The sequence below is a fragment of the Sus scrofa genome, chromosome 7 (genome assembly GCF_054392235.1).
Source record: "Sus scrofa isolate SSC_HxYL_T2T_F1_AM1 chromosome 7, Sscrofa_HxYL_maternal_Yorkshire_Landrace_v2.0, whole genome shotgun sequence".
NCBI lineage: Eukaryota > Metazoa > Chordata > Mammalia > Artiodactyla > Suidae > Sus > Sus scrofa.
Genome location: NC_139389.1, coordinates 68305050 through 68324797, shown reverse-complemented (window position 1 = coordinate 68324797; position 19748 = coordinate 68305050). Strand labels below are relative to the sequence as shown.

Genomic DNA, 19748 nt, shown 5'->3' with positions numbered 1-19748 from the left:
CAGACACACTGTCTATCCCCTGCCTGCATTGTTTGCCCTTTCTAGGGGGAATCAACATCCTCTTAAGCCAATGCTTCCAGAAATAAGAGCCAATATCATTTCCTTCCCTCCCGACCTATTCTCTCAAGCAATTACCATAAAATCCTCCTCCCAAATATAAACTGTCCCATGCTGTTCCTTCAGTCTCCTTCACAGCTGAGTCGTGCCTTCCCTGCCAGATTGTAAGTCCTCTGGGACAAGACCTGTGTCATCACTGCAGAGCCAAGGCACGGGACTGACTCTTGGGTGAGGCAAATTCCTCTAGATTAGTTCAAATGCTGCAGGGCTCCTGGGTCTCTCCGCTCAGGGACACCTCTCCCCCAGGATGCTTCTTCTCCAGGTTTCAGGGCCTAGTAGGGGCTACTCATCCTGAGATCTGTGAGGCCAGGGGCTGACAGCGTGGACTGGAGGGGAGTCTGATGACCTTCAGGGACTCTGGACTAGATGGTCTGGCCTTGATTGCCCCATTCTCTGCCAGATCCCTACGAGCAGTCATACAGACACAGCTGCTATCACGTTTACATTCAGAAACACATGTGCACTTAGACAAAAATACACATACCCATGCATCACTGCTACCACCCCCACCACAATTAATTTTGAATTCAGCACTTAAATTCAAGGGGAGGGGAGCAAATCTTGGTTCCTTCACTTAATGCTTGGATATCCTTAAGTAAGTTAACTAATATTTACCTCACTGAGTTGTGAAGATGAAATGAGAAAAAAATGGTAAAGAGCTTAAAAGAGTGGCTAACATGCAGAGATGCCCACGTGGTCACACATATTTCCTAAGCCCTTTCCCACATTGCTGCAGCCCCTTGGTGGTGGGCCCGGCTGCAGCACAACTTTAGAGTCCCTTTATTCTTCTGAGTCTGCCTTCTCACCTGTGAAATGGAGACAATATTATCTACCTGGTTGGGGTGATGTGAGGATTTAACGAGATCCCACACAGAAAGCTCCTGACCTCCATCGTGGCCCACAGAGGCCTGCCACACTTTAGCTGTTACTATCTGTCACTGATGGAGAACAGGTGCCAGGGCAGGCTGTGCCAAGGCAAGGCCTGACTCCCATCTCCTCCCAGGTAAGGTCCAAGTCTGAGCCCCCATCTCCTCCCAGGCTGGAGCTGGGTTCTGTAAGGACAGAGCCCCAGGTTACGCGTGTCAGAGGGGCTCCCCCTTTTGGAGCCTGTGCTGGCCACTAGCCTGGCATGGGGCTGGGGGCAGGGCTGGCCCGGTGGCCGTGGGTGGAAGGAAGAGAGGAAAACCAGCTCAGTGGAAATTACCTTGTGGTTGGCTCAGGCGCCCACGACACACTGTATTTATAGAGAGCTCCTTGCAGCTCCCAACGCCGCACAGTCGAGTTAACCCTTTCCAGGCCGAGGTACCCGGCTAACGCTGGAGCGGGGCGGAGAACACTGGACTGGGGGTCAAGACAGCCAGATCTGAGCTCCGGCTCTGCCGCCTGTGGCCTGGAGGGGGAGTCAGGGTGGTCAGTGACCATTCACCTGTCCTCCTTGCAGAAAATAAACTTCGCTCCTTGGGAGGGTGGGGGATGGGCTGAGATGCAATCAGCGCCCCCTTTCACCCGAGCTCCCGCGCGGGCCCGGACCCGGATCAGGGGCGGGTCCCGGCCGGGTGCCCTGCCCAGCGGGCGGGCTCAAGCCTTTGCCCCAAACCACCGCTGCGGGGCCAATCCGGCCTCTGGGGCTCACCCGGGCGGCCTTTCCGGGCCCGCGGCTTCCTCCAGCCTGCCCCGCCCCTCGGACTCCCGGGGGCCGCCCCCGACCCCCATTCGGGCTCGGCCTTGCGGCGGCGGCGGCAACAGCGGCAGCGACTCGGCAGCGCTCCGCCGCGTCCCCGAGTCCCGGGAGTCGGCGCGGCGCGGTGAGTGCTTGCGTGGCGGGCCCCGCGCGGGTCAGGGCGGCCTTTGTCTGCAGCCTAGTCCGGCCCCGGGCCGCGGAGCAGCGATCCTGCTGATAGAGCGGGCGGTGATTCCCCCTACCTCGCGGGGCGCCCCCACCCCAGGTCTCTCCTCGGGGCACGGGAGGACCCCGGCTCTAGGGCCCAGAGGTGGCCGGGGGCTGCCGGAATCCCATCCCGCTCCCTGCCTTGCCTCCCCTCCCCTCTGGCCAGCCGGGCCTGGAACATCGTGGGACCTGCCTTCACCCAGGAAGCCGCTGGAGGAGGCTGGGCGGGTGGCTGTGATCGTGAAGGCCTTGGGTGTACAGGGCAAATAGAGGCAGATCTGTCATTGTGTGGATGATTCTGGAAAGCTTCATGAAGCCGCTAGCTGGAGCTCAGAGGGAAGCAGACTCCTGGGGGGCCCTGCAAAGGAAAACACCCCGACCTGACCACCGGCTCTGAGGAGGGGGAGCTGCCAGGGAAGGGAGGGTGAGTGGTTAGAAACGGGAGGAGGATCCGCCCTGCTTGGCCCGGAAGGATAAAGGAGTGGGTAACTGGAGGACTTCTCCAAGCAGCAGTGGGCATGAGGGGGACGGATTCTGAGGACATGCAACTGGCCTGGGTGAAGGGGTGAATAGGTGTTGAGGGTGGGAGGCAGAACACGAGGGAGCAGGGATGAGGGGTTTGGGCTTGAGAAATCTCAGGGAGATGGTGGGTGGGGTAGGATGGAGAAGGAGAAAATGACAGAGGGAAGGTAGGGACCCAAGGTGGGGGCACACTTGGGGGGGAGGGGATTGAATCCCAGGGTGACCAAGTTCTCAACCACTGCTTAGCTAGCGATTTGGCAAGTTTGGGGGCCTAAGGCAGTGAACTGCCAGAAAAGGGGATTTATTTCTAAGCCAGACCTGCCCTAATGAGAAATGCGTGATGGATGACTCAGATATGGGATCTATCATTGAGGAAAATATTAAGCAAATAAGAAAGCAAAAAAGATCGGGGAGTTAGGAGGGTTTGTTTGACTTAATTGAGAAAAACTACTTACCTTCAAATTGGACGTGGATAATTGTAAATGAGTCTGATTTTATCGTTAAATTAAGGCCCCAGGTCCTTTTCTTTCATGCCTGTCTTTAGCAGTTAGCGTCTTTATTAGAAAGTAATGAAGCTGTTCTGTTTTTAAGAGAGTTCTTTATTTAGTTCAGCCTCCTCTTTGATTCTCTCTGGCCTCCCAGAAGTCCCTAGGAAATCTGATGCTGTGCAGCCTTCCTTGTATTTTGGGGGCCTGCACATAGATGGGTGCTTTTGGACGCTGATGGAAATTCGCATCTAAACTTGAAATTGAAGTCTATACATGTCCAGTGGGTTGGGCTGATCTGAGTGGCAGGAAGGGTGGAGGGCTCTGAGGCTGAGGGTAGGAGTGGTGGCTCAGATTTCCAGCTCTTTTGGAAAAGGGAATATTTCGGGTGAATACATTTCCCTGATATATGGAGTTCCTGAGATTAAGCATTAAGACTTATATTAACCACTGAGCATGGAAATCTTTCTCTCCAGTATTACTTACACCAGAGTCTGATATCAGGACACTCCTGGCATCAGGGAAGTTTTCCTTTGTGGCTTCGGACCAGCACTGAGAACATCAGCTTTTGTACTAAGGGCTTACACAGCAGGGGGACTCTGGAGGGAGTGAGCTTTGCACTAAATGGCTTTAGCGGTGCTTGTATTGGTCCCATGACTGATTTTGGAGTTCTTTTCTCTGTCCAATGACATCATTGGTGGTTTCTCCTGCCTGCTTTCAGAGAGCATTTCAATTCACTCCAGACTCCCCTGTTCCAAGAAATCAGACCATCCAGCTTGTTTGTTAGAGATGGGAAGCCTGCATTAAAACAAGCCCAAGGGTGAGAAGGGGTTCTGCTTTTCCTTCTGTCCTTGGCCCTCTGCAGCTCTGCCCAGGCACCTGATGGAAGCAGTTTGGCTGAATGTCTGAGACACTCAGGTGCCTGACAGCCAGGTTGGGTGCTTGAATGTTTGTGGGAAGGACAGTTGTGGAAGTGTTGTCCTTTCTGAGGAGGCTGTGTCCTTATTCTGCTGAGGCTGACTTTTGACCTTTCCTGTGGGAATTCCTCCATTCTTAAACTGAACCTTTTCTAGAGTCATCAATCTCCACTCTTTAGAGCAGGATTTTGTTTTGATGCTGAGCTGGGCATTACTGTTTGGGGTCAGACACACAGCGTGAGCATAGGGCCATGAGTTGGGATTCCATACACCCATAGAGACTTCTAGAAAGTGTTGTAGAATGTGTCTGGCCTGTCGCAGGCTGCTTCTTGGTTGGACATACAGTGTTTGGACTATGTGAAGAAAAATGACCCACATCCAATAGCCTATATTACAACCACGGAGGGCCTGAGCCTGTGGCTCTGAGTCATGGGGTCAAGGGAGGAGGACGCAGGGCAGAATGATGTCACTGCCCATGAGCATATCCTCTGAGTGGGTGGCCACTTCCATTGCTGCCCTTTCCCACCCCCTCCCCAGGGCAGGAACGGCAGGGAGGTCCACCAGCAAAATAGTAAAGGCATAGTCAGGTCCTGGGGGAGGGCAAAGAGGGTGGGGACTGGTCCATGTGATCTTTGAGAAATTTCTTTTGGTTTTGTTGGCCCAGAATGGATCAAACATCTGAGAGAGGGCCACATGTGCTTTATGTAACCCTCGCCTGCCACCCCCAGTTCTGCCACCCCTGCAGTATGAGGTTCCAGATAGTAGCATTGGGTTTTCAGGTTTTGAGGGTGGGGCTGTGCGGATGCTTAATAGATGGCATCTCATTTAATCGTCATAGCAGTCCTATGAGGTAGGGTATCATTAGCTCCTTTCATAGATGGGGGGACCAGGGCCTTGAAAGGGAGAGTCACATGCCCAAAGACACACAGCTGGCAAATGCTGGAGCTAGGATGCTGTCTGTCTCCAGACCTGGATCTTTGTGCCATCCTGGAGGCAGGCACAGGATTTACCTGTCATTCTGGAGTCTCGCAAGATGTGCTAAGTGTCCCCACAGTGAGGCAGAAAGGATTCATTTGGGAAGCTGTGGAGAGGGCAGGCCTCAGCTGGGTTTCTCAGACTAAGTGTCCTTGCAGCCCAGTCAGGACCACTGCAAGAGTTCTAACTCTTCAAGAGGTCTGGTCCTCAGCCCACTCGTGCCTTCCAGGAGTCACTCCTATACCCTCCAGTTCTCACCAGTGCTCCTGGCCAGCTACCCCCATTATTCCTCAGTCTCCTTGTGGTCCAGAGAATGGGTGCACCCTCCATACCCCTCATGCTTTGGGCCTTTAGCCTCCCCGAGGCTTAGGAGGGGTAGGCTGCAGGGTACCTGCTGGGAGTGGGGATGGAGAAACACTTTTTGCTGGGAGCCTTGGAGAAGGGAGAGATACCACCTCTGGGAGGCGAGGCTCCCAGGTCATCCTAAAGTCAACACAGGCTCCTGGGAACTGGGCCTTCCAGGGGAGAGACCCTGGAATGTGTGCTTGCAGGGGAGGCTTTGTACTGGGGGATGTGGTGGCAGCAGCAGCAGCATTAGGGCCTTGATGGCTGTGTCCTAGCTTCTGGGAGGAGGAAGGGGGAGAGGACCACTGGGGATGAGCCAGATGCAGAGATGGAGCTGAACTGTACATTAGCTGCTTTGGAGCTGGGGTGCTGGTGGGGTCCTAGATGGAAAGAGGGTCAAAGAAAGAGTTCAGGTCCGAGGGATCTAGATTTAGAGCCTAGCAGAGGAGGTCTTGGCTGGAGAGAGTGGGTGGGAGGCAAAGGGGAGGTTCAGTGCAGAGCATCCCAGAAGGCCTTGTCTCTGTGTCATGGCAATGACAATAAAAGTAGGAATAATTGTTACCACTGTTTGGATGCTGAGTGCTTTCCTTAAGTCCTCTCTATACGTCATCTTATTTTATTCTCACAGCACCTCTTTGGGTAAGGATTGCTCCCCCCTTTTAGGGATGTGGAATCAAATCTCAAAAAGGTTAAGTCATTTATACTTGATCATGTGTCTAGCAAGTCTTCTGAGTCAGCATCTGAACCTAGGGCTGCCTGTATCTGAGCCCAAGCTGTACCCCAGGGCAGGCAAGGCAGCCTGATGATTCCGTTGAACAGATGAGGAATCTAAGCCCAGGGGCACATGTGAACTGGCTCTTAGTCACCTCTGATGGTGACTGATGACTGAGTGTGGGCCCCTGGGCAGCCTTCTCTAGGCCCAGGTTCCCATCTGTAATATTGGGGCCAGGTTCCCATCTGTCCACTGGGGCTAGGTTCCCATCTGTCCAGTGGGCTTTGGTTCCCATCTGTCCATTGGGCCCAGATTCCCATCTGTCCAGTGGGCATGGAGAGGAGCACTGGACAGGTGAACTCCAAGAGGCCTTCAAGCTCTGAAGACTGGTGGAGGCTGCTACGCTCCCAAGGAAGAATCCCTAGAGATCCAAAGGGGCTGGTGCTTAGGTGGAGAGGGGCTGCAGAGTTATTCTGTCAGGGTGAACCTCCTTCAGGGCAGAAACCTAAAGAATGTGAAGGCAGGGAGGTGTTTAGGTGGAGCACATCTGGAGTAGGTGGGCCCTTCCTTGAGTGAATTCTGGAGAGGCTTCTGGAAGGGATGAGATTTCCAGAGAGAGTGGGCACCCAGCAGGGCTCAGCAGGGAATGAGTGACTGCAGATGTGTGTGCCGCAAGCCTGCCAGAGCTTGACCTGGGATCCACCCTCTGATTTGGTCTCATGTTCTCTCATGCCCTCCCTTCCTCTCCCCACTCCCCTCCTTTGAATCCTTTCTTCTGGCCAGGCCTCTTCTGAGCCCAGTGTGGCTTTCACTTTTTTCAGTGTTCTGTGCTTCTGATGGTGTGTGTGTGTGTGTGTGTGTACGTACACATGTACGTATGTATGTACACCTACTGTGTGCACCCATGTGCATGTGTAGCCTCTGCACACACTTCCAGTTCTGAGATGGTGTCATGCTACCTTGTCAAGTGGCTGTTGAACCCTGGAAGATGCCAACTCATTCTGTGGTGGCCTCTAAGGCAGAAGAGGGTATGAGAGGCAGGCCAGCTGCTGCAGCAAGTCACCATGTTCTCAGCCCCATCGAGGTGCCTGCCTTCTCTCTGGTTTTGCTTCTTCCAGTTCTCATGCCCCGACTTCAGTGTGCAGAGAGTGTCTCCATGGGGATGTCTGGTTGGGGGAGGCCAGGGACTTGACTCTGTCCTGTTTTCCCTCTTCCTTGTTCTTGCGAAACCTGTAAGGGAAGCAGGCCGCAGATGCCAAGAAAACCCTGGCCCCAAACTGCTGGGCTGGCCCTGATGACACACTGCTGTCTTGACTCACACAGAAATCACTTTGAGAAGCATTGATTTCTTCTCTTGGGTGGGATCACGGGGCTGGGGATCAGTGCCCGGTGGACAGCCTTGAACACAAAAGGTCTGAACTGACTCATTATCAGGAAAAGGAAGGCCAACAGGATTCCCGGGGAACTCTGGAGATCCCCTCTACCCTTTCCCCAGGCTCCCACCATTTATAGAGCACCTATGCTAACTAGGTCAGTCTAGATGATTTTGCTCAGTTGAGTCTCTAATCATCCTATGAGGGTAGAGTTTATCATTCTTATTTCACACATGAGCAAACTGAAGCTCAAAGACGATGTTTTCCCAAAGTCGTGTAGCTAGGAACTGGCAGAGTCTGGATTTGAACCTGTATCTCTGATTCTAAAGTAATCTTCTGAAACACCAGGGCTCTCTTCATCCATGAAGCTTCATGTGACTACACCAGCCCAGCGTGTGATCATGGTCATAGCACAGAAAGACGGCCAGGACCTTCCTTAGAGGGGTGAGGAGACCCAGCAAGGCAATAGGCTTGCTCTAGGGAGCCTAGCAAGTGAATGGGGAACACTGGTCTAAAACCCACTTAAATCTTTGGTGTTTCTGTGTTCCTTTTTTCTTTTGTTAATACAAAAGACTTACATGCTCGTTGTCAAAGTCATAGAAGTGTATCCACTAGAAGGTGGAAGTAGATGCTTATCTTCATCCCCATGCCCCACAGCTGGGTTCACTGTTAAGCTTCCAGACCCTTTTCCTATATACAAACATCCATCTATCCATCTCTCTCTTTATCGAAACACACATGCGCTGATTCATCCATTCATTCATCGAACAATGTCCAAACACACATGATGTGTGAAGCCTCTGCTAGAATTTAGGGTCCAATGGTAAATAAAGCAGATGTCGTTCCTGCTCAGGAAGGTTCCGATACGACGCAAGGTAAATAACCCGCAATGAAGAACAGGGACATCCTTGGAGGGGCGGACCCCTGACCCAGCTTTTCTGCCAAGGTGACCCTCATGATGTCATCCAGGGAAAGGGATGCAAAAACTCTGTGAGGTCGGAAACCAGGTCCTACTGGAAGAGGCCCACCGTGGCGAGAGGCTAATGGGAAGCAGTGAGGCTGAGGAGGCAGGCAGGGCCATGGAGGGGCCGATTCGATGTTGAAAGTGATGACATGATGCACTTTTGTTTTCCTAGCAGTTTTTCTGGCTGCTGTGTAGAGTCCAGGGTGGAGCACAGAACTGAGTAGGGGCACAAGAGAGAAAGTGGGGAGACTAGGTTTTTAGGCAGGCAGGCCAGAGATGACGGGACTTGGCAGAGCAGAGGGAGAGGCAGGGGCGGAGGGGAATAGAGAGAGTAAAGCTATATCGGTTAGCAAACTTTTTCTGAAAAAGGCCAGGAAGTAAATAGTTTCGGCTTTGTGATGATTGTCACAACTTACTTCTGTTGTCGAACAGAGCAGCCACAGGCAGTATGTAAATGAATGGCGCATGGCTCTGTGCCAATGAAACTTTACTTAGGGACACTGCAATGTGAGTATCATGTGATTTCCAAGTGTTACCAAATATTTTTCGTTTGATTTTCTAATCGTTCAAAGAGCTCAACCCTGTCTTCACCAATGAACTGAAGAAAAGCAGGCAATGGGCTAGATGTGATGCTGGGACTGTTGTTTGCAGACCCCTGAGACATAGTGGAGGGGGCGCTTAAGCATGGCTGTTCTTGGTGATGGATTGTAAGGGTGACAGAAATCAGGCTTCTGGCTTGATGAGAGGGTGGAGGATGGTGCCTTTATGGAGGGGCTGGAGAGGAACAGGTTTGGGGGAGAAGTCAAGAAGTTGAAGAGGGACATGTTAAGAGTGAGAGGCCTGTGAGTCACTGGAATGGAGATGTTTAGGAGACAGTTGGGTCTAAGTTTGGAGCTCAGATGAGAGGTGTGGACTTGGAGAAGTAAATCCGGGAGTCGCCAGCATGTAAATGATATTTAAAGCCACGAAAGTGGATGAAATCATCTAGGAAAAAAATAGTAGAGAGAATTGAGAAAAGGGCCTGGGAGCAAGCCCTAGGGGGTTCAGTGACAGAGAAGGAAGGACCTGCACTGAAAATCAGGAGCTGGAGAGAGAGGTAGGTGACCAGATCTGGGACCATGGGACCATTTATTAATAGAGAAATGAGGTCATGTTACTGACAGTGCTTTATTCATATGACCTACGTCATGGGCTATTTCCATGTTAGTACATGTTCTTTTGAAAGGCTGTATGCTATTCCATTATGCAGATGCACCATAATTAATGTACCAATAATTGTTTCTCATTTCTGCTTCTCGTTTTTGCTGCTACCTGGGTGTCATGAAGAGTGGAGCTAGTGTTTCAGTCGACCAGTTCCTACTGACTATGGCCTCTCAGCCAAATCTTCTGCTGCTGGTTTTTGTATAACCCGCAAGCTAAGAAAGGTTTTTACATTTCTAATAGGTGAAAAAAAAATCATGTGATTCATGAAAATTATATGCAATTCAATTCCGAGTGTCCATAAATAAAGTTCTGTTGCAACACTGCTCTACTCATTCATTTATCAACTGCCTCTGGCTGCTTTTCTGCTGCAAGGGCAGAGTTGAGGAGTTATGACAGATATGGGAAGGTCTGCAAAGCCTAAAACATTTGCCATCTGGACCTTCATGGAGGAAATTTGCTGACCCCTGCCTGACTCAATTCTACAGCCAGGACACAGGCCGAGCAGTGTATTTTGATCATCTCCAGGAGGATGTGATCTAGAAAAAAATTCTTTGGTAACCAAATTGCCACCATCAGTGCTCATATTTTTTTTTTTCTTCTTCTTCTTTGGCCACCCCATGGCATATGGAGTTCCCAGCAAGGGATCAGATCCGAGCCACGGTTTCGACTTGCACTGCAGCAGCAGCAATGCTGGATACTTTAACCCACTGGGCTGGGACAGGGATTGAACCTGCATCCTGGAGCTGCAGAGATGCCACCTATCCTATTGTGCCACAGTGGGAACCCCAGCTCTCTTATCTTGAGTAAACCATTGGCCTTTTAAAATATCATCCTTGAAAATTCAAACCTCCTCAGCAAGGTAAACATTACATGCAGGCCAGTGAATCCAAGGTTGGCTCTACCTATGGCGACAATCTTACTCTTCCACTTAGACCTCTTTCTTTCCCATCACCTGCAAACAAAATCCAAACATGACTTCTGGCTCCAGCCCTGGCTTCTCCTCCTCTCACGGCAGCGGGCTTATACCTCATGTCAGCAGATACCGAATTGCTCACAATTCCTCCCGCTCTCCATGCCTCTTCCTACCTCACTGGCTTCACCTGGGCTCCTCCTGCTGCCTGCAGTGGCCTTTCCCAGCCTGACCACCTGGGGAGCTGCAGGTCAACTTTCAGGGCTCACCTTTAGGGTTATCATGGACCTCCAAGTGGCCCTCGCTGGATCTTAAATAGTACCCTGTCCCGAACTGCATTGATTTCTGTGCATTTCCCTATGGGAATGCAGGCTCCTTGAGGGCAGACTCAGCTTAGTCCCCTCTCTGTCCCCAGTGTCTCCCAAGCACTCAGTGAATAGTTAACGTGATAACTAACGACACCGATGAATGTCGGTGGACCGCTTCAGTTGTAGGTAATCAAAACCCAGCTCTAACTGTCTTGAGGAAAAAAAGAAAGGGTTACTCCTGCATCTGGACACTCTAGGTGTGTGCAGCTTGCTTCAGGTACAGGGGCTTAAATGTTGTTTTCAGGGCTCTTTACCCCTCCTGCTCTCACCTCTGGCTCTGTGTGTTGGGATCAATTCATTAGATTCTTGGTAGCTGATCGATTCATTGTGAAGAGCCCCGGACCACATCCTTCTTAGCAACCTTAGCTAGAACGTCTTTGCTGAGAGTTCCAGCAGCAAAGCCCTGGGAAGTCTCTGACTGGGTGTGGTTGGGCTCACAGCCTCATTCCTAACTAATCACTGTTTGGGGTGGGGCAGGGGTGCTCCAGGGAGCCAGGTCTGGTCACACAGTGAGGCCTGAGCTGGGCATCAGCCCCACCAGCTCTACATGGACTGGGTTCCCTGCAGGCAAGTGGAGCCCTGTCATCAGAAGGAGCCAGCCTAGAAGGAGAGAGGGGCATCCGAGAATAAAGGATGTGGGACAGAGAACTAAGAGTATCAAGACCGACTAACAAGGAGTTCCCGTTGTGGCACAGTGGAAATGAATCCGACTAGGAACCATGAGGTTGCAGGTTCAATCCTTGGCCTTGCTCAGTGGGTTAAGGATCCACTGTTGCTGTGAGCTGTGGTGTAGGTCGAACATGCAGCTCAGATCTGCCATTGCTGCGCCTGTGGTGTAGGCTGGTAGCTGTAGCTCTGATTGGACTCCTAGCCTGGGAACCTCTATATGCTGCAGGTGTGACCGCAAAAAAAAAAAAAAAAAAGACTGATGAAGTCTGAGAAGGTCTGCTTGGCACCTATTTTGCTTCTGTGTCAAGGAAAGAAGGGACAGAAGCTGTTAAGAAGGAATTGAAGTTCAGACCAGGGGGAGAGGTAAAACTCTGCTTTGAATGGATTTGTCTTTTGGCCTCTGGCGTTTCCTGTCCCGGTGCTGAGTGAACTTGGAGATAAAAATCTCTGAGAAGCTGCCAGGGATATTTCAATTGGGGCCGACAGTGGTGTGGGGGGGTGGAAGTGTGGCTCGCAGCCTTCCACAGTTTCCCACCATGTACAGCATCAATCCAGGGCCCCGAACCGATGCCTGACAACCTCCCTTGCCTCATCTCCTGCCAGCCTTTCCTCGGACTCTCCGTCTTCCCAGTCTCCTCCCTGACTTGGCTGGTGCTGCCCCTTTGCCAGACCACTGAAATGTCTTCTCCTCTAGGGGGTCCTGACTAAGCCTCCCCACTCCAGTGAATTGCCTGACTTTCCATTCCCATAATACCTGCTATCAACCTGCATCATGTTTGTTGCCTGAATGGATAAATGAATGCCGGAAGGCCTAAGAGGGGCAAATAACCCGTTTTATGGGGAATAAGGTAGATTATGGGAAGAGCAGGTTAGTGACCGTGTCCTTAATCCCTGATAAAGCCCTAGAACAAATTATCAATCGAGCACTTGAGGAAGAGTCCACCTCCTTCAAATGAGCCTTTTTATTTTTTTTCTGGTTCTTCTCCATCTGACTGGTCCCCCACCAGAAGCAGTGACACCTTGGGGATGAGACTGATGGACAGCTGGGTGGCAGCACAAGTAGGAAAACGTGGAACTTCCAAGCCCTGAATAGTGGATGTACACTGATCCAAAGGCAGACCCTAGTACCGCAGGGCTTTCCCATTCCTGTCCCCTTTCTGAGGATCTTCATGACACAAGAAACAGAGCAGGGAGAGGAAGACAACCTCTTCAGATGACAGTCATTCATTCCGCATCCACCAAAACATTATTGAGCACCTTCTATGCACCAGGAACTGACAAAACAGTACTTCCAAAGATTGTGGCATGGCTACGCAGCACTGTGATTGCACTTAAAGCTGTGGAATTGTACATTTGAAAATGGGTACAGTGGTAGACTGCTTATGTGTATTTTGCTACAATTAAAAAACGAAGATCATGGCAACTGGAGTGATGGACTCAGCTTAACTGGATGAAATGTGATAGTAACAAACAAAACGGCCTATACTCCTTCCCCAAATCTTTCAGAAGAGGATGGGCGAGATGTGGATCCGTAGCAATGCGAGCAAGTGACTTCTGGTCATTGGCCATAGATTTGAAAGTCTGTTATTTTGGGTTGTTTTGGGGAACAGTGTGGCATGGCTGCCGAATATGACCTCAGCCAGGAAGAAGAAGATCTAATACCTGCAGGGCCATTGGAAGGAAGGAGGCATACTTGGTCTGCATGGTTCAAGGGGTCGAACGAGGACTGATGTGGGACTTCTGTAGGAGGTGGAGGGTGCCCATCACTGGAGGGTGTGGGAGTGGCCAGAAAGAGGTTCTCTTTTCTGCTGCCTGACCGTTCACTTCTGCAGCTTCTTAGAATTTGTGGGAGGCCCCTCCTCTCATTCCACGATCTCTCTCAGTGACCCCAACTTTGGCTTCCATCCCACCAGTGCACAGACAGCTCTCCCATCCTGTTCTGAGCTCCAGTTCTGTGTGTCCAAGAGTCCATCCGACATTTTGTCATGGATGATCCATAGCTCAAGCCCAGCTGGAATTGTTCTTCCCTCTCGACGTGCTTCGTTTCCAGGAATCCCTTCCTTCTATGTATGCCTCCAGGCTCCCATGGCTTGAAGCCTTCAGTACATCCTTGGTTATTTCAGCCCCTCCCTCCCTCCCAGACAATCACTAAACCTGGTTCTGTCTACCCTTGAAATATCTCCTAAGCTGGGCCTGGGTATCAGTAAGTGACTTGGATGAGACAGTGTCCAGTGCATATTTTGAAACACCTATTTTAGATGTGGTCTTCCTTTGTTGCTCTGAGCAGTAGCAATTTTCATGGGGTGGGAAGAGGGGGAAAAAGAAGGTGGGAGAGGAAGGAGGGATGGGTCCCTAAATTAGTCACTTCAGATGCTATAAGAAAGACTCAAAATAACAGTGACGCTAGAAGAGATGCTTATTCTCACCCACGGGACAGGGTATGTCCAGGGCTGATACTGCAGCCCCCCTGGGGCCTTCTGTCGTGCTTGCCCACAGTCCCCAGGGTAGTGCCTTTGGCAGCATGATGGCTTTGGCCCCTAGGTGGCTCACCACGTCTGCGTTTCAGCCAGTGGGAAGAGGGAGGGTATGCTCCTTCTCTTTAAAAGCATGACCCAGAAGTTGTACATATCAGTTCCTCTCATATCCTGTTAGCCAGCAAATGGTCACATGGTTACACCCTGCTGCAAGGCAGGCTGGGATCTGTAGTCTTTAGTCTAGTGGCCATGTGCCTAATGAAATTTCCTACAGAAGAGGAGGAGAATAGACGTAAGAACACTAGTGGTTCCTGCCACAGTTCTGTACATTTCAATGTGACATGCATGGCATTTAATTGGCTAGACCTTAAGGATATAGTACATGAAGGCTTTACACACTCATGAGGTTCCTTAGTGTCCAGTAAAGTGCTTCTTTTAAGGATGGAAACATTGAGGTCAGAGAGGAGAAGTCACTTGTGAAGACTGCACAGCAAAAGGCCAACTGGGCCTAAAATCAAACTTTGAGCTCCCTTGTTACTATGTCAAAGAGATCTGGCTGAGAGGCAGACAGGCGGTGCCAGGAAGACAGGTCTTTGGGGGCTGGGGGAGGCCACCTTTCCCAGTCTGTCTACCTGGGGAGCTACTCATCATTTGTCAGGGTTATCATGGCTCTGAGGTACCTCCAAGTGGCCCTCGCTGGATCTTCAATAGTACACTGTCCTGAACTACAGTGATTTCTGTGAACTTCCCTATGGGAATGCAGGCTTCTTGAGGGCAGACTCAGCTTAGTCCCCTCTGTCCTCCCAGGCACTAGATGAATAGTGAAGTGAATAACTAAATACACAAATGAATGTATATGCAGGGACTCCTTCAACTGCAAGTAATAGAAACTTAGCTCAAACTAGATTGAGGGGAAAAAATGATTGGCTCAAGTATCTGGGCAGTCTAGGTGTGCATCTTACTTCAGGCATAGCTGGATCCAGGGGCTTAACAGCTGTGCGTCTTTGCTATGCTGGTCAGCAAAAATTGACACTGGTTATGTGGCTTGACACTTCTTGCCCTTTTTTGTGGGAAGTGTTGTCCAAGAAGCCCCTGCAGGGATTGGGAAGGGAGGGGGTTAAGGGAATATTGGGTGCTACTGGTGGTCATGGTTGGACAAGGAGTTCTTCCCGGACATCTATCCCCAGGTTCAGGGCACATTGGTGTAGCGCCCAGGATAGCCCTTGATTTTTGCTTTTGGCTTTATGGGGATACCTCTTGGGGCATCTCTTGGGAGCTTCCCTGTGGCTCCACCTCTGCTGGTGTTGGATGCACTTGCTGTAGCCTCAGGCCAGAGGTGGCCTGGGCCCCTCACTCCCACTTCTCTGGGAAAGCCAAGGCACCCTGTCGTCTCTCCTGGCAGGGCTCCTTGGAGTTCTCACATTTGGCTGGGTCTGGGGTAGACGAAGGGGAAGGAGGAGGAAGAGGAGGAGGAGGAGGAGGAGGGAGGACCAACTGGCAGGCTCCAGGGCAGGTCCTGCCCAGGGATGAGAATTCCCCTTTGTAGAACAGATGGATGGGGTGCTATGAATGCAGCGTGAGGTCTGTGTCTCTCTGAGGCTCTGTGTACTGGGATCCTATCTGTTCCAGTGGTCGCAGGCTGTGCTCCCATTTCCCCAGCAGCCTCTGGTCTCAGAGATGTGCTTTTTCCTCCTGCCCTGGCTCTGGGGGGGCCCAGCCTTTGGGGTGGGAGTCTCTCAGTGTCCTCAGTTCTGGCCTGTGAGGCTCCTCCCCAGGGTAAGTATGTGGGGGGGGGGGCGGGTACGTCCTGGGTCCAGAGTCTAGGAAAGGAATTGAAGGGAGCAAGTCCAACCCCACCCATGGGAACCCTTCATCCTCCCTCTGGAGGGAAGGACAGCCCGGCCCTTTGGGGAATCTGAAAGCTCTGATCAAAAGAGCGTTGCTTCCTGACCTCCCCACATTCGTGGAGGGGGCAGGAGGTCCCAGGAGACCCTGGCAAGTACAATTCAGGGACGGGAATGAGCCTGATGGATGGAGGGGGTGGTCTTAAGAAAGGCCTTGAGTGCCAAGCAGAGGAGTGTGGGTTTACTCTGGCGGTAAATGGGGACCTTGAGAGGTCCTTTCAGGGGAAGGATGTGAGCAGATTCCTGACTCAGGTCCTCAGAGGGCATTCACAGAGTGTAGGGTTGGGGGGACAGAGTGGAGGGTCACAGGAGGATCCAAGGCGGAGGTGGGGGGGCTGGTGGGGGGGCGTGGGCAGCAGCGGCAGAGGGGAAGCAGGCCCAGGAAGAACGGGCAGTCCTTGGTCCTGTCTGCGGGTGAAAGAAAGGAAGGGAGACTTGGACTCTGGAGCTTCTTAACCCTCAGTCCCTGCGATTCCGCTGCCTGCCAGTGTTTCCTCTGGGCCGAGGTGGCCCTTGTGGACAGGATGTGGTGCCCGCCAAGGGTGCCTTTATGAATGGAGTGCGAAGGCTGCTGACTCAGCAGGCGGCGAGGCTTTGAGGCCACCAGGTTTGCAGCGGAAGTGTTTGGGAAGGAAGTGGCTGCTCAGGGCTTCCCTGCTGCGGACAGCTGGGAGGCGGTGCTGGGCAGGATGCACCCGGCTTGGCTCAGGGTCTCCCTCAGCTCAGCTCCTGGGAGTGTGTGCGGGGCCGGGGTGGGGGTGGGGGGCTTGGGAGGCAGTGCTTGACTGGGCTTGGGACAGTTGAGCCTGGGCGCCTATGACCAGAATTGATGCTAATGGCTGCTGATGACATCTGCTCCCTGGAAGGGCAGAGAGGGGTGGCAGGAGGTGGGGAACTCAAACCCTTCTCGTCTGAGCTCGCTGGCAAATTACATCACATTAATGAAGTCCCCTCATTTATCTGGGCTTTAATTTTTTCCTCTTGCAAAAATGGGACCAAGTCAGGCAGCCTGGTTCCCTGGGTGGTTCAGAGAATGTGAAACCCTGTATATTTTTGTCAAACTGTCTTGGCTAGCCTAAATCAACACTGGTGACAAGGCTGGATCAGCCTGTGGCAGGAGCAATCTGGCAGCAGCTGTGGGTCACAGTGGAGAACAGCTTGGTGGCAGCGGGGGTGGGGGGAAACAGGCAGGGCTGGATCCAGGGAGGTCTGGGCTCAGATCTGATGTGTGTGTCACAGAAATGCCTCTTACTCAGAACAGACTCCAGCCGGGGGAGGGTCAGCCCCAGTCCAAGCCGTGTCCATTTCTATTGGTCTTGCTCGCTCAGATACATGTGTTAAATTAGCCAGGGCCCTTTCCCCTCCGCCCCATGCTCTCACAACAAGCTGTCTTCTACAAGTTTCCCCTGGAAGTTTTTGCACAAACACTGCTCACTGCACATGCCCTACGCCGAACCCTTCCGTGTCCTCTATCTCTGTGAGTACCACACCCGGTCACTGGGCTTAAAACCAGGGACACGCTGCCTGCTCCCTTCCTCTTCCCGTGTCCTCAGAGCCTCACTTTCCCCTAGACCTGCTTTGTCTCTCTTTCAGGCTCTTCTCATTGATCCTGCAGATGCTGTCAGAGTAATCTTTATGAAGCACCGCTCTGACCATACCACGTCCCCTATTCCAGAACATTCCATGGCTCTCAGCTGCCTTTAGGATAAACTTTCGACCTCTTAGCCAGTCTCCAAGTCTTATTCTTTACTAGCTATTGTCTTGAGCCAAACTGATCTGTGCCGTCCTTGCCCTGAGTGGGCCAGCCTTGCCTTTACCTGCTGCCTGGCCTCCCCCTTTCTTTCTTTCTTTATTTTTTTTAAAGGCTGCACCCGTGGCATATGGAAGTTCCCAGGCTAGGGGTCAAAGTGGAGCTCCAGCTGCCAGCCTGTACCACAGCCACAGCAACTCAGGATCCTGACTGCATCTGCAACTTGCACCACAGCTCCCAGCAAGGCCGGATCCCCAACCCACTGAGCTAGGCCAAGGATGGAACCCGCATCCTCATGGATACTAGCTGGGTTTGTTACCACTGAGCCATGACAGGAACTCCTCCCCTTTCTTATATTCACATGCCAACATCTTAGTTCCTAAGGGAGGGTCCCAGCTGCCCCCTGCCCCGCCTCCCCTGGCGCAGCCTCCCCAGTGACTTGGTTCCCTCCTGCCAGCATCACTCAAAATATCCCTCAGCCACAAGCCTTGAAGTGTGTGGGAGGGAGGACCTCCCAGCAGTGAGAAGGCCCGGGGAGGACCTTTGAAGACAAAGGCCTCACTTCCTCTTCCTCACAGGCAGGGGCAGCCTTCCACCACGGAAAGCCCAGCTGTCAGCTGCCTCACGGGAAGATGTGTCAACTGGGTAGCAGGCGTGTGCATGTGGCCACCATCCTGGGACTGCTGTGGTTCTGCCTCACAGGTGAGGGGAGGACAGTGGGGCCTGGAGGTTTGGGGGGAGGCACCCACTCCCACCAGGGCTCCTGCTCAGCCTCTCTGTCTAGCAGGGCCGGAGAGGTTTTGACTAACCTTCCAATCTCCTCTGTGCTCTATCCACACTCATTCCTCCCTCTGGGATCCAGTGGGCAACTTGCTTTACATTTCTCAGCCTCCATTTATTTCCTTTTCTGTGAAGTGGTAAGGTGAGCACTAAATGTGATAATGTTGTTTCTTGAACGTACTGTACATGTGCTTCTTCCCCAGGACTTTTGCACGTACTGTTCCCGCTGCCTGAAACTTGCTGTGCCCACATGTCTGTCTGACTAGATCTGTTATTTCATTTCAGTCTTTGCTCAAATGTCACCTTTCCCAGGCTTTCCCAGCTACCTTGTATAAAATAGCACATCATCTCCCTTCTCCGTGACCTTCATGCTTCTTTCCAAGATTTATCCCCATCTGACATATTATGGGTTTACTTGCTTATTATTGCCTGCTTTGCTCAAAGAGCAGGCTCTATCCCCAGGGCCAGGATTGATGCCAGCCACATAGCAGGTGCTTAATAACCATGTCGAGTAAAGGATGTAAGTCTTCCCACACAGTTCCTGGCACAGAGTTAGCATTCAATAATGGCAGCTACTTTAATAACATCTCCATCATATTTCAAGTCCTAATCAGTTCCTGTTCAGTGGGGGAAAGCTGCTGCCTTCCTCTATGAGGGGAAGACAAAGCTGAGTATCTGGTGCCATCTGGTGGTCACAAAGAGGAAGCACCACTTTACCCAGATCTACTTTGATTTCTCTAGAGAAAGGGCTTTGTCTGGCTGATGTATCAGGTTTCATTCCCCCAAATGCTCCATACAAGGGGCACCTGGTTGGTCTCCAATTGAAGAGCTGGCCTGTGGCCTGGCATTGCAGCAAGAGTTCCAGTGCTGGTTTAAGACCTTTAGAGATCCCTACACACTGCAAAAATGATGATGCCCCCTCCCTGTAATTCATGATGAAAATACTAGCTATCAAATGTTGCTTTTCTCCTTTAACGACTGCTGTATTCAGCTAGCTTTGTTTCAAGACTGTTTGACCTTCACACTTTTTGAATGTGTCTGCCTTGCTGGTGCCCAAAGTACACACTTAATCTAACCATTACTCAAGAATGGCAGTCCCAGGCTAAGGGCCACATCTCACCAAAAGAACAGCTATCAGGAACCCTTTACCTAACTTCCCAGGAATCTAAAAGAAGAGCTGGACTGAAGGCAGAGATGACTGGGTAGGAGGTTGCAGGGTAACCCAAAGGATATAGGGCAGGGGTGGGAGCAGGGGAACCTACCCCAGGGGACTTTTCTCTGGCTATGACGGACTCCTTTTCATGGCCTTTAAATCTCAGCTTAAGATCTCTTTATGGAGAACATGATTCACCACCATATTTAAATGCATGGGTATTCTTTCTTGCTTGCATA

General features: G+C 51.7%; 1 protein-coding gene and 1 long non-coding RNA gene across 4 annotated transcripts in view; one reads left to right on the top strand and one right to left on the bottom strand.

Moving 5' to 3' along the window:
- The first annotated feature begins 1841 nt into the window (after positions 1-1841).
- Positions 1842-19748, top strand: part of CD276 (CD276 molecule) — a 30364-nt gene continuing 12457 nt past the window's right edge. Inside the window, exons 1-2 of one of the 3 annotated variants that reach the window (XM_021099076.2) lie at positions 1842-1922; positions 18155-18278. In XM_021099076.2, the coding sequence (XP_020954735.1) occupies positions 18209-18278 (70 nt within the window). In that variant the 5' untranslated portion in view covers positions 1842-1922; positions 18155-18208. Of the gene's footprint in view, positions 2430-12455; positions 13516-18154; positions 18279-19748 lie in introns of those variants that run through there. The other 2 variants (XM_084968844.1, XM_084968843.1) reach the window with 2 other exon arrangements.
- Positions 3109-19748, bottom strand: part of LOC146401650 (uncharacterized) — a 35587-nt gene continuing 18947 nt past the window's right edge. Inside the window, exon 3 of the long non-coding RNA XR_014810570.1 lies at positions 3109-7191. This is a non-coding gene — a long non-coding RNA (uncharacterized LOC146401650). The remainder of the gene's footprint in view (positions 7192-19748) is intronic.